The following is a 17980-nucleotide window of genomic DNA, read 5'->3' as shown; positions in this document are numbered from 1 at the left end:
GGGACTAGTTAGTAAGAGGAAATGGCCCAAGAGCCAAGCTCTCCAGGATTTTCTCCCATTTTCCTCCTCAGCAGCCCCCTCTGGACAGAGGCTCAGCTCTGGCTTTGTCATCACATTCTGGGTGCAGACAAAGGACTTGATGTAGGACGACAGGCTGGCCATCCAGAGCAGGTTTGTCTCGTGGAAAGGACATGTGGCTGAGAGCAAGGAAGGCCCAGCCAGGAGTGAGGAGATCTGTGTTTCAGTGCAGCTCATGAGGAAGGGAACCATCATCATGATGAAGGTAGGTAGAGTGATGCTCATTTATTCATGGAAGATAAGTACTGAACATTTTCTCAGGCGAGCCTGAGAAGCACCCTTAAGAAAAGAGCAGGGACTCGACCTAAACCACTGACCTAGTTGGGGGTCTCAGCAAAGATCTGGAGCTGTTTTCTGATCCCTTGTGCCCAGGACCCCTGTGACTTGTGTTTTGGGGATATAGAGAAAGAGGGTAGGAAGCCAGGGGTATCAGACCCTTTCTGGGGGTTTAGCTTTTTCTGGTGGTCTAACATGGCACTGGACTTTGTAAGAAACAAGGGGTTCAGCTCTGTAAGTTGAAAATCTTGGATATTTGACTCTTCAGGTTTCTCAGGCTCTTTCCGGAACCTTGTGAACTCCACCTTCGTGCTGGTCTTTGGCATCTCACATACAAAAAGAACCTTGTTCTTTAGCTTGTTTTGGATCCAGGGATCGATGGAGGCCAAAAGAATTAATGTTTCTTGTAGCTGCATTGAAACAAGCCCCGTGGCTGGCTCCCTTCAGGCCAGCCCTGGGAGGCGGGAAGGGGAATTCTGGCCACAGGTCACTCTGAGTCCCAGGGAATGAGGTCAAGGGACAACGTCTAAGGGCTTATTCCCCTCCCCTCCGTCAGAGGGCATGTTGTGTGAGGAGAGTGGGAGAGGCTGGAGGAAGAGGAGAGCAGGGATGCCTTACACTCTTCTTCACAGACGCGTTCTTCTCCACATCCAGCATGTCCAGGACCAAGTGGAACACCTGTGGGCTGCGGATCCCCAGGACACTCTGGCAGAGGCAGGATGAGGGCATCTCAGTAGCCGGCCCAGGAAGATGCCCCGTCTACACTCTCTTCCATTCTAGTGCCCTCGTGATGACCCTTTACCTGGACAGGAGATGTGGCTTCCCAGCTGCTTCCTTACCTTTGAGGGCCTGCCTCTGCATTGGGTTCTGGTACAATTTTTTTCACCAGAAGAGTCAAGATAGTTTCTGTCACATCTGAGCAATGCCCCTCACACCCTTCACCTGTCCCTTCTCCTACCCAGCTCTAGTCCTGCAGAAAAGCTTTCCCTTAACTCCTGGTACGGTGGGTAGTCTAAAAAAGCTGGCAAACCACCTCCCCACACTTTGCCGCCCTTTCTTCCCCTCAGTAGCTCTCCTGGACTGCCCACTCCCCCAGCCATCAACACATCTGGTCAGAGTTGCGGAGCTGGCCTTACCAGAGAGATGACTGCTTCCTTGCGTGCCAATGCATTTGAGCTCATCAGCTGCCTGAAGAGAAGGGAGTGAGTGTGTTGTGGTCCAGTTAAAGGGTAGGGGAGGAAGACTGGCTGCTTGTTACAGTCCAGAGTGACTCAGGTATAAAGCTGATGAGTGATGTTAATTTCATTAACGGCCCCTTCTTGTTTCTTGGGTCAGGAAAGGGACTGGAAAGGGAAAGGTCGGTACAACAGTTTTCCAAGGGGCTCTGTGTGATGATCAGGACTCACATTTGTCCAGAACTTTACCGTTTACAAATCCCTTCCAAGTCCTCATCTTAACTTGAGCTTTAAATAGTACCTCTGAGTGGTAGGTATTACCAGCCCCTTTTACAGATGAAGAAAAGCCCAGAGGTCAAAGAATGACTTGGCCAGTGGCCTGGGCAGTGTGATCTCAGACCAGGCAGTAGGCTCTCTGCTCTCACTGGCCTTCTGTCCTCTTCCCACAGCCTAGGATTTGGCCCTGGTAGCTCCCAGCCCAAGCCACTCACGCCTCCACCAAGTTCAGCATCATGGGCTTCATCTTAAGCTCTTCCACGGTTTCAGCAACAGCCTGCCTCATAGCCTGAAGAGAGATTAAGGTGGGACAGAGGCTCAGGGGTGTGCTCTTAAGTGCTTCCCAAACTTTTCTTTTGGATGTGGACCATTTTTTAGCCTTTATTGAATTTGCTACAGTATTGTTTCTGTGTCACGTTTTGGTTTTTTGGCCCACAAGGCATGTGGAATCCTAGCTCCCTGACCAGGGATTGAACCCACAGCCCCTGCACTGGAAGGTGAAATCTTAACCACTGGACCATCGACCTTCATTGAGAGTTTACTTTGTGCTGTGTGTATGGCCCTTGCCTCAGGGAGCTCACGGTCTGGTGGGGGAAACAGACAAGTGAACAGGCAGTCAGACTCGTGAACTAAATGTAGGGACAACAGGAGGGTCTCCTAACTCAGTCTGAGTTCCAGGAAGACTTCCTGAAGGAAGTGATGTCGCAGCTGAAACCTGAGGCATGAGTAGGAGTTAGCCAGGCTGAGAGGCTAGGGGCCAACTTCCCTGGGCTGAGGAAAGCAGGTACAAAGGCCTGGAGGCAGGAGAGAGCACAGAGAGGTTAGGGGACAGGAAATGGTTCAGTTTAGCTAGGTGACCATACAGAGTCTTCAGAGTGGGACACTCTGAGCAATTACACTGGGACCATGGGTGTGAGTCAGGACAGGGTGCTCCTAAGCACTGCTGGTGCGTGGCTGGGCACGAGTGTGGTGAGGATAAAGAGTCAGACAGGTCTTGGGTGGTGAAGGGCTATGTAAGCCCTCCTGAGAGCTTGGGGAGTAACTGAGAAGTTCTTTGCAGAGGTGAGCTGCAATCTGATTCACAGGTTAGAAAAATGTCTTTAGCAGTGCTGTGGCTGGCTTTGTAGCAAGGTCTAAGAAAGGTAAAAGTGCAGGGGAAGGCAGGGTGATTCTGTTGGTGGTGATTGGAAAGCTTCCCATAGGAGGTGTTGTCTGGGCTGGTCTGGAAGGGGTAATCATATTTTAATAGGCAGTAGGAGAGAGGAGCTACTTACCAGTGGAACTGAAAGCAGAGGCAGTTTTCCACCTTTCAGGGGAGGGAGGAATAACAGGGCACTTTAAGCTGAGAGGACTGCCTGCACAGAGGCCAGACAGCTTGGAGACAGGAGCTGTATTCTGGGGAGTGTGATGCACGCTTTGGGGGGCATGCATACACAGAAGAACTACACAAAAAAGATCAACGACCCAGAGAACCATGATGGTGTTGTATGGAGCCAGACATCATGGAGTGTGAAGTCAAGAGGGCCTTAGGAAGCATCACTACGAACAATGTTAGTATAGGTGATGGAATTCCAGGTGAGTTATTTCAGATCCCCAAAGATGATGCTGTGAAAGTGCTACACTCAATATGCCAGCAGATTTGGAAAACTCAGCAGTGGCCACAGGACTGGAAAAGGTTTATTCCAATCCCAAAGAAAGGCAATGCCAAAGAAAGTTCAAACTACTGCACAATTGCACTCATCTCACATGCTAGTAAAGTAATGTTGAAAATTCTCCAAGCTAAGTATGTGAACCGAGAACTTCCAGATGTTCAAGCTGGATTTAGAAAAGGAAGAGGAACAAGAGATCAAATTTCCAACACCTGTTGGATCATAGAAATAGCAAGAGAATTCCAGAAAAACACTTACTTCTGCTTCATTGACTATGCCAAAGCCTTTGACTGTGTGGATCACAACAAACTGGTGTAAAATTCTTAAAGAGACAATACCAGACCACCTGACCTACCTCCTGAGAAATCTGTATTCAGGTCAAGAAGCAACATCTAGAACCAGGTGTGAAACAACGGACTGGTTCCAAATTGGGAAAGGAGTATGTCAAGGCTGTATTTTGTTACCTTGTTTATTTAATCTATATGCAGAGTACATCATGCGAAATGCTGGACTGGATGAACACAAGCTAGAATCAAGATTGATGGGAGAAATATCAATAACCTCAGATATGCAGATGATACCTCCCTTACAGCAGAAAGTGAAGAGGAACTGAAGAGCCTCTTGATGAAAGTGAAAGAGGAGAGTGAAAAAGCTGGCTTAAAACTCAATATTCAAAAAACTAAGATCATGGCATCCCATCAGTTCATGTCCCATCAGTTCATGGCAAATAGATGGGGAAACAATGGAAACAGTGACAGACTTTATTGTTTTGGGCTCCAAAATCACTGCAGATGGTGACTGCAGTCACAAAATCAAAAGACACTTGCTCCTTGGAAGAAAAGCTATGACCAACCTAGACAGCATATTAAAAAGCAGAAACATTACTTCACTGACAAAGGTTCACATAGTCAAAGCTATGGTTTTTCCAGTAGTCATGTATGGATGTGAGAGTTGGACTATAAAGAAAGCTGAGTGCCGAAGAATTGATGCTTTTGAACTGTGGTGCTGGAGAAGACTCTTGAGAGTCCCTTGAACTGCAAGGAGATCAAACCAGTCAATCCTAAAGGAAATCAGTCCTGAATATTCATTGGAAGGACTGATGCTGAAGCTGAAGCTCCAATACTTTGGCCACCTGATGCGAAGAAGTGACTCATTGGAAAAGACCTTAATGTTGGGAAAGATTGCAGGCAGGAGGAGAAGGGGACAATAGAGGATGAGGTGGTAGATGGCATCACTGACTTGATGGACATGAATTTGAGCAAGCCCCAGGAGTTGGTGATGGATAGGGAAGCCTGGCTTGCTGCAGTCCATTGGGTTGCAAAGAGTTGGACACAACTGAGTGACTGAACTGAACTAAACTGAACTGAACTTTGGGGGGGCAGTGTGGTGGGAGCCAAGGCAGGGTGGGGGTCCTTTAGGGAAAGGTGAAGAGACAGGTTTGGGCTGTCTGGGCTTGGGAGCGTTGGTCTCACTTACAAAGAAGGGTTCATTATATGTCTTCCTCCTGAGTAGGTCAAATGTGAGGTCTTCCAGACCATGTGCCTGGATCCATTCCAGTCCTATGGCCTTGAGCATCTGCATGGCTTCAAAACGGTGCTGAGGGCAGACACAAAGGACAGCCCACCTTCCTCATCCCCCAGCACATCCTTGTGCTGGAGCAGGAAGGGTACTAGGCAGTTGAGAGCTTACCTCCAGGACGCTGGAACAGGACAGCTGGTCCAGGATGCTCCTGACAACTGTGGCTGAGTGCACACCCATTATCTTGACCAGCACAGTGAGTGCCTGTGGGGGTGGGCAGGGCGGGGTGGGGTACACCAGACCAAGAGGCATTTGGATGGCCAAGCACGCTTGAGGGCTAGAACTTGTAGGAAACAGGCAGAGTCCTTTCTCCTCCCTCTTGGCCTCATGAGTGAGTGTGTAAGTTCATGTGAGCGCACACGTGCACATATATGAATGAATGGACTATACACAGATCTGTGTACACTGGCTCCCACGCAACCCATATACATATTCACAAACACACAGAGGACCCTGCGGTGCTCCCTGCTGAAGCTCCTTTTCTCTGGGATGAGGATGACAGGGACCAGAGCCCACCAGAGTCAGCACCGTTTCCCCAGGGCTCCCCAGGGAGCCCGGCCCCCCGCCCCTCACACCTTCATCTGCTGGGTCTTCGGCCCTTGGCACAGGCACTGCAGCAAGTGCTCTCGGGCCACGTTGCTGTGGGGCCTCAGGAGCCCCAAGCACAGGGCCGCCTCCGCCGCCGCCTTGTACGCTGCCTTCTTTATCAGCATCAGTAGCACCAGCGCCAGCTTCTCTTCATCCTCCACCTGAGTCCTCTTGAGAGGGAGACGGGGCGGTTGGAGCAGGTCTCCGGCTAGGCTTTGTGAGGGCAATTCATGACTGCTTCCAGCCCATTCTCCCTCTTCCCCAGAAGGAGTCTCCTGTCAAGAGCTCAGTTTACCCACTTCCCTTCTTCTTGCTGCCATCTGCTTGCTCCCAGCTACATCCTTTCACTTCTCTATGACTTTTTCTTGTGAGTGGGTCGGCGTTACTCTCTTTAATACCTCTGCTGTCTCAGCTCTTGGCATTTGAAAAAAATATACAGGTCATTGCCCCGACGCCTCTCCTCCCATAACCTTGTCCTTGGCGCTATGTCAGCCGTCAATTCCCACAGCGGGACTTCATCGTTACCCGTTACTGCAGCTTCTCTCTGACTCCCTCTCCTCCTGTCTTTCTGGTTCTCCTCTGATGTCAGCACTTGCTGTTCTACCTACTGTATAGCACAGGGAACTCTGCTCAGTGCTGTGTGATGACCTAAATGGGAAGGAAATCCAAAAACGTATGGGGCTTCCCTGGTGGCCCAGTGGTGAAGAACTTGCCTGCCAATGTAGGAGACCCGGGTTCGATCCCTGGGTTGGGAAGATCCCCTGGAAAGGGAAATGGCCACCCACTCCAGTATTCTTGCCTGGAAAATCCAATGGACAGAGGAGCCTGGTGGGCTGCAGTCCATGGAGCTGCCAAGGAGTTGGACATGTTTTGTCCAAGTTTGTTGACTGAACAGCAACAATAGATACTAATGACTGATTCACTTTGCTATACAGTGAAAACTTAACATAACAAGGTGAAGCCAATGAATTTTTTTTAAAGGAGTATATTAAATAGCTTTACTTTGAACTTATTTCATTATCTGTACGTGAATATATATGTGGGTTAGTTACTCATGTAATTTTTTCTATCGTAAATTCTCTATAAAATTTCCTTACATTTGTATAGTGCGGTCAGAGTGCTCCTATTTATTCCTGTTGTTAATTGAATTCTTCTAAACAGGAATTGGGAGTCTTTACTTGGATATTACATAAAAGATGAGTTCTTTTATGTAAATGTAGATGTATATACGGGGGACTGTGAAGGTTTATAAAAGTACACGGTCAGATCTATCACTTGGGCATATTGTGTTATTGCCATTGCTCTTTTATTTTTTAAACTTTTCTTAATGAAAGAATTTATCCGTAACTTTTATATTCTTTACTTTCAAATTCTTATAAATAAAAATGAAAGTGAATTTTTTTGTATATTTAATGCTAATAAATCACTCTATTTAAAAAGTTGTTGGACTGCATGAAGACTAACAATTCATTGAGCAACTTTGCCCTCCTCCTCACTTTCTTCCCTTTTACCCAGCTTCAGTTCCATGGTCCCTGAACTCCTTTACCCCCTCTTTATTGTATTAAACTCTCCACCGACTCTATGCCTGCACTTCCCAGAGGAAATCAAAGTAATGATGACTAATCTTGCTTGAAGTATATGAACACAAACCTTAAGAAAACCCTTAATGATGCCTAACAGTCAGACTGCTTTTCCCTGGGCAGTTCTGTTTCCCACCTTCCTAATTCATATTCCTTCCTCTGGACACTCTAACACTTCCTCCTCTGTTCTCTTAAGTTGATGACCTTGCTTCCTACTTTATTGAGCAAAATAAAAGCAACTAGAAAAGAAGTTCCAGAGACACTCACCACCACTCTGTCCAACTTTCAACACCTGCACCCATATTCCTTCCTTTCCGCATTACTGTGGACCATGACCATCTATCTAAAAAAGTCAATCTTGGGGACTTTCCTGGTGGTCTGGTGGCTAGGACTGCACACTCCCATTGCAGGGGGCCCAGGTTCGATCTCTGGTCAGGAAGCTAGATCCCACATGCTGCCACCAAGGGTCCACAGGCAATGAGAGATTCCGCATGCCACAACCAAGACTTGGTGCAGCCAAATAAATAAAAATATTAAAAAAATAAAGTCAGTCTCTTATGTGTTTGCTCTCGTCCCTTCTCATCTTCTCAAGAACATTGCTGCCCAACTCTTCCCACCCTCTTCCAAACGATCATTTTCCTAACGACTGGATCGTTACTCCTCAGCGTTGACACATGCTGCTGTTTTTTCTCTTTCTAGAATTTACCCCTGCTGCTGACTACAGCTCTATCCAGGAAAACTTGGACAGTTGCCCATTCTTGCCAGCTTGCCCTTCTTTCCTCCCATTTTCTCTTAACCCTACTCCATTCAGACTTTCACTGCCCCACCAGAGTAGTTCTTGTTAAGATAATCAATGATCCACCCATGTGGTTAAAGCCATTGTATGGATTCTCAGCCCTTATATTATTTGATATGGTTGATTTGTCTCCTTTTCCTTGATGAAGGTTCTCTACTTGATTTTCAGTATACCACACTATTGGTTGTCTTCCTACCTGTTGGCTACTTCTTAATATTTATTGGTTCTTCCTCTTATCTCTGACCTCTAAACACTGGGGTGCCCCAAGGCTTGATTCTTGGTTCTTAGTGATCTCATCTTGTTGAATGACCTATATGCTGACAACTCATAGATTTCTTCCACTGGTTCAGGCTTCTGAACTCCAAATTGTATATCCAGCTACTTGTTTGTTGTTTCCTTTGGATGTCCAGAAGACGTCACAAACACAACTTGTCCAAAACTGGACTTCTGATATTACCTCCAAGCCTGTTCCATGTGCAGCTTTCTCCATCTTGAAGTGAAGTGAAAGTTGCTCAGTCCTGTCCCCATGGACTATACAGTCCATGGAATTCTCCAGGCCAGAATACTGGAATGGGTAGCCTTTTCCTTCTCCAGGGGGATCTTCCCAACCCAGGGATAGAACCCAGGTTTGAATGAACCTAGGTCTCTGGCACTGCCAGCAGATTCTTTACCAGCTGAGCCACAAGGGAAGCCCAAGAATATTGGAGTGGGTAGCCTATCCTGTCTCCAGGGGATCTTCCCGACTCAGGAGTTGAACCAGGGTCTCCTGCATTGCAGGCAGATTCTTTATCAACTGAGCTATCAGGGAAACTCATCTTAGCCGATGACAACTCCATCCTTTCAGTTTCTAGGCCAAAAGCCTTGGCTTCCTCCTTGTTGCCTCACTTTCTCTTATAGCTCACATTTAACCTGTCAGAGTTTTACTTTAAAAATATATGCAGGGGATTTCCCTTGTGGTCCAGTGGCTGAGACTCCCAGTGAAGGGGGCCTGGGTTTGATCCCTCTTCAGGGAGCTAGATCCCACATGCTGCAACTACAAGAGCCTGCAGGCCGCAACCAAGACCCGACACAGCCAAAACAAATCGATAAACATTAACACATGTATACATATTCAGAACTTAATGACTGCTTACCAGCCCCACTGCAACCACTGTGGTCCAAGCCACCATCGTGCCTCACCAGGACTGCTTTAACAACTCCTAACTGGTCTCTCGGCTTCCACTTTTGCCTTTCATCCCCTGCCCGTCTTTCTTCAACACAGCAGTCAGAGTGAACGTTTTTTTGTTTTTTTTGGCCACTGTGCCACATGAGGGATCTTAGTTCCCCAACCAGGGATCAACCAGGGACTGAACCCAGGCCCCCTGCACTGGGAGCACAGAGTTTTAACCACTGGACCACCAGGGAAGTCCCCCAGAGTGAACTTTTGAAACGTAAGTTAGATCACATCATTGCTTTGTTCAAAAACCTATTCCACTCGGGAGAAAAGCTCAAGTACTTAAAGTCGTCCAGAAGGCCTCATATGCGCTAGTCTCCTATTAGCGTCTTTGGCCCAACTTCATTTCCTCCTGCTTTCTCTGCTCCCACCCCACTTCTGTCACACGGCCTCCTTGCTGTTCCTTGCCCATACCAAGCCTGCCCCTGCCTTCGGGACTTTGGCTCGATTCTTCCTTTGCTGGGAATACCTTCTCTCAGATATCTGCAAGGCTCACCCCTCACCTTCGTGCTTGAGCTCAGACGACGACTTCCACGTGAGGCCTCCCCTGTCCCTCGTGTTTAAAATCGCAACTCATTCCATCTGCATTCAGCATCCCGGTCACTCTCATCCCTCATCATCCCGGTCACTCTCATCCCTCTACATAAGTCTCCCACTTGCTGTATCTAACATACTCATCTGCACTCAGCATCCCCAGTCACTCTCATCCCTCATCATCCCAGTCACTCTCATCCCTCTACATAAGTCTCCCACTTGCTGTATCTGACACACTCTATAATGAAATTTGTTGGTTATTACATGTCTCCCTGGGCTTCTCCTGTAGCTCAGCTGGGAAAGAATCTGCCGGCAATGAGGGAGACCTAGGTTCGATCCCTGGGTTGGGAAGATCCCCTGGGGAAGGGAAAGGCTACCCAGTCCAGTATTCGGGCCTAGAGAATTCCATGGACTGTATAGTCCACGGGGTCGCAAAGAGTCAGACATAACTGAGTGACTTTCACTTTCACCTGTCTCCCCTCCCCACTTCCCCCACCCCACTGGAATGTAAGCTCTACCCAAAGCTGAGATCTCTGCTTGCTTTGTTTGCTGACATATCCCAAGGGCCTAGGTTGATGTCTGGCCCATGATAGCTGTTCAGTGTAGGTTTGTTGAGTAAGTGGATGTAATGAATTCTATTTTATGTGGAGCAGTGATGGGGTCAAAATAAGAGGATCCTAAAGGGGAAAAATCTCAAGTAGTGACAGCAGACTTCCTTGGTCCCTGTCCCCTCTGGGCAGAGGTTTTCCTTTAGCAGGTTATTTTAAGGATGAGGCGTGGTCACTGGAAGAGCACAGGCGCTGGGACTTCCGTGGAGACCAGTGGCTAGGACTCCACACTCCCGATGCAGTGCGCCCAGGGTCGATCCCTGAACGGGGAACTCTATCCCACATGCCACAACTAAGAGTTTGCATGGCGCAAATAAGACCTGGTGCAGCCAAATAAATAAATGTATATAAAAAAATAAATCTAGGCATTGAAGTAGGTGCTTTGCATATATTATCTCATTTAATCTTCTCAACGGTGCTGTAACTACTATATCCACTTTAGAGAAGGACAAATGACAACTCCGAAAGCTGGCTTTTCAGAGGTGGCATGACCAGTTCTGGAGCTACACCAATGATTCTGTCCCGGCAACCTGTTCCTCAGGGGACTCCACAAGGACATCATCCCCCTCATCAGAACTAGGAGCTGGTTACCCTCTCCCTGGCTTAACCCCCAGTCAGCACCATTGATGACCTGTCCGACCTTGCCCCGGGGACTGACTCTTCCCCCCCAGTCACCTGATCTCTGGGGACAGCAGCCCAAGAGTCCAGAGCCGCCCGAAGTGCTATCAGAGTATCCATCCTCTGCCCCTCATTTTGGCCCTTCAACTTCTTGATGAGAGTTTGAATCACGTGCTTTTTCAGGCATCCTGGACAGGGAGGAGCCTCAGGTCAGGGCGGAGCCTCTGGGGCAGCTCCTCTCTGCCAGACTCCACCTGACTCCACTGAGGTCCCACGGTCGGCCGTCCCCCCAGGACACCAGAGCAGCTGGCTGAGCATGACCGCAGTTCCCAGAGCCTGCTCTCTGTCTCCCTCCCACCTCTTCTCCCTCTTCACCCCACCTTCCTCTCTCTGCCCAACAATCTCTGGGATCACTCCCAGACCTGCCAATGACTAGGTTGCAGGTGGGGGGCCGTCCACTGCCTTCTGTCTTTCCCTAAAGGTGGATTGTGGCTACATAGCCTCCTTCCTCCCCTGCCCCTACTCCCACCCAGGGGGGGACCCACTCACCCAGGATGGCCAGGGTTCGACAGGCCTCATACTTCAGTTTCTCCGATCCGGCTTGGGCCTGATTTAAGGGGGTGGAGGGTGGGAACATGCCCTAAGGTGGTGGAATATCAGGAGCTTTCAGGATCAGCTCAGCTTAACTTTTCATTTTACAGATGAGGAAACCAAGGCCTAGAGAGTGACCTGTTTATGTTCAAACACGGGTGTGGGCAGGGTGGTGTGATGGAAGGACCATAACTTAGGAGTAAGACTTTTGTTCACATCCCTGTCTGGTGTCTGATAGCCACGAGGCCTAGGGCAGGTCACCTGGCCCCTCGGAGCTTTCATTTTCTCATTAGAAAAATGCAGCTACTGCTAACTAGTTCTAGTATCAAAAGATTTAAATGAGATTATGGGTAAGAACACAGCCCACCCCCACCCCCAAAGTCAACTTCTCTGTCAGACAAAGGGGATCTTCAGATCCCCCCTTCCCCATCCTTTAAGATCAAGCTGCCCTTTAAAGGAGCCAAGGGCATGAGCTGGGCACATGTCGCACAAGGCGGCTGCCTCCTTCCGGCATCTGACCCATCATCCTTGGCCCTGGTGGGCCTTGTCTGTGCTCAGGTGCCAAGGCTCTGCAGACCGCAGGCCCTGTGTCCTCCTCTCCTGGACTCCGTGCAGCCCCAGACTCACCACCTGCCACAGTGCGTCCAAGACAAACTTGTCGCTGACCCCCAGGCACCCCAGAGCCTGCAGGAACAGGAGAGAGGAAAAGGAGGAGAGCCTGGACACCACCGCCACGAGCTGCCACCTTCTGGACACTGCTGGAGGTTGTTCTTGGAACATCACTCCCTCCCCGCCCTCCACCTCCAGCATCTTTCTCCTCACCAGCTCAGCCGACATCTACCTGGCCTGTAACCACACCCCTCCACCCTTGCCACTTCTCACCTGGGCTGCGTAGAGCTGCTCATCCTCCCTGGGAGATTTCAGGCTTTCTGTGAGTTCCTGCCCATCCAGGGAAGCATGTGGAAGGGAAGAAAGGGACAAATATAGTTCTATCATGCTTCTTTCAAAGTGGAAGGAGCTCACCCATTCCACTCTTCTTCCCCCGCTCCCTTTTGCTGGCGGGGTCTGAGGGTGGAAGGATCGTGTGAGCCCGAGGTAAAGGCATCCTCAGAGTCTCCCCATTCTGCCCCGGCTCCTGCCATGGCCCCTGACCTTTAACCTTTGCCACTTCAGGGGGTCTCCAGCAGGGTCTAAGGGCTTGGACTCCATTGGAGACCTGTGAGTCAGCTTGCTCATGGGGAGATGGAGCTTTTGGCTGAGGGTACCCTCCTTGAGGTACCTGTGGGAGAAATCACACAGGTAGCCCTGGTCCCCTTGTTCCCTTCCTCCTTACTTCACAGACTCTCCTCTGCCTCTGGTCCTCAGCCCAGCTCAGATCAGCTTCCATCTACCCCAGGGTCTCCTCGGGGGTCTGTAGGCTGATTTGGCCCACCCTAGCCCCCCAGCCCCACTCCACCCCTTTCTTCTCTTTCCATCCTTTCTTAGAAGATGGGGAGGGCGTGGAGAACAGGAAGAGACGAAACACACCTGGGGTGATCTCTCATTTTCCACAGTGTCTTCTGGGCCTCCCGTTGCTTTCGGCGATCATACAGGGTATACCAGTGTGTGTAGAGCTCGGGCTTCTTGTAGTAGCAGTAAGGTATGGCATTTGGCTTGCTCGGGTGCTCCCTCCAGCACTCTGGACTTGGGGGAAACTCTTCCTTTGGTGCCTGGAGGCAGGGGCGAGTGGCAGAGCAGCCACAGGGGACATTTCTCAGCCAGGAAAAGGGCCAGGGCGAGAAGGGACTAGACGAGGGAAATACCCTTCAGCCTCTCGTCCTGAAGACACAGCCAGCTCCTAACAAGCTGTGTGACTCGGGCAAGCGACTTTACCCTACCAAGGTCTCAGTCTTCTCATCTGCAAAATGGGGCTAATCATCCTTGTTCTGTACCCCTCCCAAGGTGAAGGACCACTGACATAAAGACTGGGAAACCGTTGCCGGTTTGTAAGTTGATCTGAGTACAGTTGGCCCACTGTATCCACAGGTTCCACATCCATGGATTCAACCAACCATGGGTTCAAAATATTAGGGGGAAAAACAATTCTAAGAAGTTCCCAAAAGCAAAACTTGAATTTGCCATGTACCCGGTAACCCTTTACACACCATTTACATTGTATTAGGTATTATAAATAATCTAGAGAGGATGTGTGTAGGCTATATGCAAACACCACTCCATTTTATACTTGAGTATCCGTGGAGTTTGGGATCCCCTGTGGACACCAAGGAACAACTGTCCACAGTTCAGTTAGTTTAGAATTTCAAGGGACTTGAGAAAGTCATCTGGGGACTTCCTGGTGGCCCAGTGGATAAGAATCTGCCTGCCAATGCAGGGGACGCAGGCTCGTTCCCTGGTCCGGGCGGATCCCACATACCAAGGAGCAACTAAGCCTGCCTGCCATAACTACAGAGCCTGCGCTCTAGAGCCCATGAGCCGTGCCAAGAGGAGCCACCACAGTGAGAAGCCCACAGCAGGCAGTAGCTCTCACTCCCCATAACTAGAGAAAGCCCGTGTGCAGCAGTGAAGACCTTGTGCCACCAAAAAGAAAAAAAAGTCATCTGGGCAAGGAGATGAAAAGGCCAGGGGCAGGGGAGACGTGGAGTAAAGAGAGGGGTATTTTGGGCTCCTGCTCATTCACTCAGGCATTCGACAGATTTTTATTGAGCACCTACTATGTGCCAAGTGCTCAGTGCTGGGGAGACAGTTATCATTCCTGTCCTCGTGGAACTTAATAGTTTCATTGGAAAAACAGGATTTCTTCAAATAATCTGTCTTAGACACTTGTGAAACTGCAGCTCTGGTTGTGGCCAAGGGGTTTTAGATGGGTCAGGGGATTTCTCTGAAGATCTGACAAGGATTCATTCTTGTCTCTTCTCAAGCCGTCCTGTCTCTACAACAACTCTCTGAAAAAGAGCTTTGGCTACTGGTTCCCAGTGGGGTGACTGAGACCATCATGAATTCGCAGGTGATTTTCGTGACTTCAGAAAATGGGACATTGACTCACTATAAGCAGGGTTGTCAGATTTTGTAAGGACCAAGCAAATAAAAAACAGGATTGAGACTTCCCTGGTGGGTCCAGTGGCTACGATTCCAAGCTTTCATGGCAGGGGACCCGGCGGTGGGGAGTGATCAATCCCTGATCAGGGAACTAGATCCCACATGCCACAACCAAGACCCAGAGCAGCCAAATAAACTTCTCTACTTCAGTTAAGAACAAACAAACAAAAAACCCCAGGATGTCCCATTGAATTTCGATTCCAGGTGGTGAAGGCAATATTTAGGACATAAGCATGTTGAAAAAAGTTCATTGTTTCTCCGAAATTCAAAAATAACTCATTATTAAGCAACTGCCTACACAGCCAAAACCTTACAGATGTTATCTCATAGCCAGCCAACAAAGGGAGCGGGGCAGAGGTTGGCTTGTGACAGAGGCTACTCCTGCGGTTCAGGAAGGGAAAGCCACTTGTCCAAGGTCACACAGAGTTCGTGGCAGCCCCGGGGGTGAGAGCGGAGTTCTAAGTACATGTTTGTGTTAGTCATTCAGTGGTGTCCGACTCTTTGTGGCCACATGGACTGTAGCCCACCAGGCTCCCCCATGGAGCCTTCCCCTCGTCCATGGAATTCTCCAGGCAAGAATACTGGAGGGGGTAGCCATGCCCTTCTCCAGGGGATCTTCCCAACCCAGGGATCGGACCCAGGTCTCCTGCATTGGCAGCTGGATTCTTTACCGTCTGAGCCTCCAGGGGAGCGTGTAGGGTTCTATGAACCAGCCTTAATGGGGGGGTGGTCTGCTGACCCTCTTCCTCCAGCGAGGCTCTCGGGGTGGCGGAAGTCAGGGGTCTCACCTGGTGACAGGACAAGGAAAGTAGGACGGGAGCTGCAGCTCTTCTGAGTTCTGTGGTGCAAAGGAGACCATGGACAAGGGTGAGCTGAAGAGTTGTCCTTCCGGGCATGCGTTTATCGAGCATTAGCATTTAACGAACATGATATCAGGCACCAGGGACGTAAAGAAGCCACAGTTCCTGTCCCTAAGGGACTTGTACGTTTCTGGTGTCTTGGTCTGTGGAATAGCAGCATTGCCGTAGCCTGGAAGCTTCTCAGAAATGCAGAATCTCTCAGGCCTACCAAGTCAGGATCTTTATTTGAGGAAGATTCCTACGCATGTTGAAATTGGAGACACACGGGTCTGGCAGAGTAGGTCTCATCCCTGGCTGCGTATTAGAATTATTTGAGAGAATTTTTTTAACATGCCTCAGTCCTGCATCAGACTAATTGAATCAGATTGTCCAAGGAAGGGACCTAGGCATTTTAGAAAGCTTCCCAAAGGATTCTAATGTAAAAATGGTCAGTGGTTCTCAAATGTGAGTGGCACTAGAAAAAACTAGAGGTCTTGTTTTTTGTTTGCTTGTTTTGGCCATGCTGAGTGGCATGTGGGATCTTAGTTCCCTGACCAGGGGTTGAACCTATGCCCTGCTTTGCAGTGGAAGCAGAGTCTTAACTACTGGGCCACCAAGGAAGTTCCTGGAGGGCTTAATAAAATACAGATTTCCTTATCCCCAGATGAAGACTCATCCCCAGAGTAACTCTGAGGTGCGGTCTGAGAATTCACTTTTTTGGTTGAGGAGGGTGTGGTGCACACGGCATGTGGGGTCTTAGTTCCCTGACCAGGGATCGAACCCCTGCTCTCTGCATTGGTGGCACAGAGTCAACTCCTGGATCACCAGGTAAGTCCTGAGAAGTTGCATGTCTAACAAAATACTGATGCTGCTGATCCTGGGAACATATTTTGGGAACCACTGGTCTACTGGTAAGATAGAACCGTTTACTGGGGATTAATTAACAAAGGGAAATAAATGTGAGGATGGATAGAGGCATAGGTGATCGTGATGAGGGGGTCCTAACCTGGTGGGGAGGAGCAGGGAGGGTTTCCAGAGATTATCCACAAGCTGAGTCTTCAGCGCAAGTAGGAGAGGTAGCCAGACAGATGAGAGGAAGAACAATGGGCAAGAGGAACACCTCGAAACCTTGGCTTTGTGAGAGTGCAGAACAGGTGAGGAAGCAGAAGCTGGGGAGTCACAGAGACATCCCGCCTTAGAGGGCCCTGGAAACTTACCTTGAGGGGTGTATGGAGCCTTGAAAGTACCCAAGGATCCGCCCTGACTCTGCCCATAGCTTTGCTGACATCACCCGGACTCCTGCCTGGGAGTGGGGGCCAGGGAACTTCCCTTTTCGGGTCACTATTCCCAACTCCACTCCTGTCCATTCTAACCTCACCTTTGGTCCTTCCTGGATATTCCAGCCATGGGCAGTTGAACATCGCCCTGTTGATGTCAGAGATGTCGACTGATTTTTCGTAGGCCATCCTCTTCTCCTGGGGAGTGGGCAGGGACTACAGGGACAGCTCCCTTGCGAGAGCCGGGGCAGAGCTCAGGGAGACCTGTCGTCTGCGGCACAAGAGGGACTAGTGAGGTGTCTGGGCTTCTAGAGCTAGAAGCCTCCGAGTGTTGAGTGAGAAGATCACCTAGGTGCATGGAACACTCTGGTTCTACTCTGGAGCCCCAGCCCCGGCATCTACTGGCCTGTAGCTTGAGCCAGTCGCTTTCCCTCTGGGAGCTTCACTTTCCTCATCTGAAGGGAGGAAAGCCACGTCTGTCTGGCGAGCTCGAGGGGCGGCGGTGAGGCATAAATTAGAAAAGAAAGTCAAAGCACTTAATGAACCTCAAGCTCACGTAGCCCGTGCTATTTTTTTGTCTCCTCTGAAGTGTTTATTTTTTAAAATTTTTTTTCAAAAACTTTTTATTTTGTATTGGGATATAGCCGATTAACTGAAAATCGTGTGCCAATATAGTATATTAATGCATATATATGGAATTTAGAAAGATGGTAATGATGATCCTATATGTGAGACAGCAAAAGAGACACAGATGTAAAGAACAGACTTTTGGACTCTGTGGGAGAGGGCGAGGGTGGGATGGTTTGACAGAATAGCACTGAAACATGTATATTACCATATGTGAAATAGATCGCCAGTCCAGGGTCGATGCATGAGACAGGGCGCTCAGGGCCGGTGCACTGGGATGGCCCTGAGGGATGGGATGGGGAGGGAGGTGGGAGGGGGGTTCAGGACGGGGCACACATGTACTCCTGTGGCTGATTCATGTCAATGTATGGCAGAAACCAATACAATAGTGTAAAGTAATTAGCCTCCAATTAAAATAAATATAATTAAAAAACAAGCAATGGTGTGATGGTTTCAGGTGAAGTGAAGGGTCTCAGCCATACATATACATGTATCCATTCTCTCAAAACTCCCCTGCCATCCAGGCTGCCACACAGCACTGAGCAGAGTTCCCTGTGCTATACAGGAGGTCCTTGCTGATT

The 17980-nt window shown here is 49.3% G+C and overlaps 1 protein-coding gene across 1 annotated transcript; it reads right to left on the bottom strand.

The window, feature by feature from the left end:
* Nucleotides 1-315: 315 nt before the first annotated feature.
* HEATR9 (HEAT repeat containing 9) lies at nucleotides 316-17413 on the bottom strand. Its single transcript, XM_004013196.6, has 15 exons — nucleotides 16874-17413; nucleotides 15445-15494; nucleotides 13088-13269; nucleotides 12713-12839; nucleotides 12443-12499; nucleotides 12188-12244; nucleotides 11519-11576; nucleotides 11027-11157; nucleotides 5608-5790; nucleotides 5144-5236; nucleotides 4931-5050; nucleotides 2021-2094; nucleotides 1491-1542; nucleotides 973-1059; nucleotides 316-764 (listed from the first exon to the last, which is right to left on the bottom strand). The coding sequence occupies exons 1-15, from the start codon at nucleotides 16959-16961 to the stop codon at nucleotides 396-398; spliced, it is 1728 nt and encodes a 575-aa protein (XP_004013245.2). The 5' UTR covers nucleotides 16962-17413; the 3' UTR covers nucleotides 316-395.
* Nucleotides 17414-17980: the final 567 nt, after the last annotated feature.

Source organism: Ovis aries, chromosome 11 (genome assembly GCF_016772045.2).
Source record: "Ovis aries strain OAR_USU_Benz2616 breed Rambouillet chromosome 11, ARS-UI_Ramb_v3.0, whole genome shotgun sequence".
NCBI lineage: Eukaryota > Metazoa > Chordata > Mammalia > Artiodactyla > Bovidae > Ovis > Ovis aries.
Note: the sequence above shows the minus strand (reverse complement) of the source record. Positions and strands in the feature narration are given on the sequence as shown.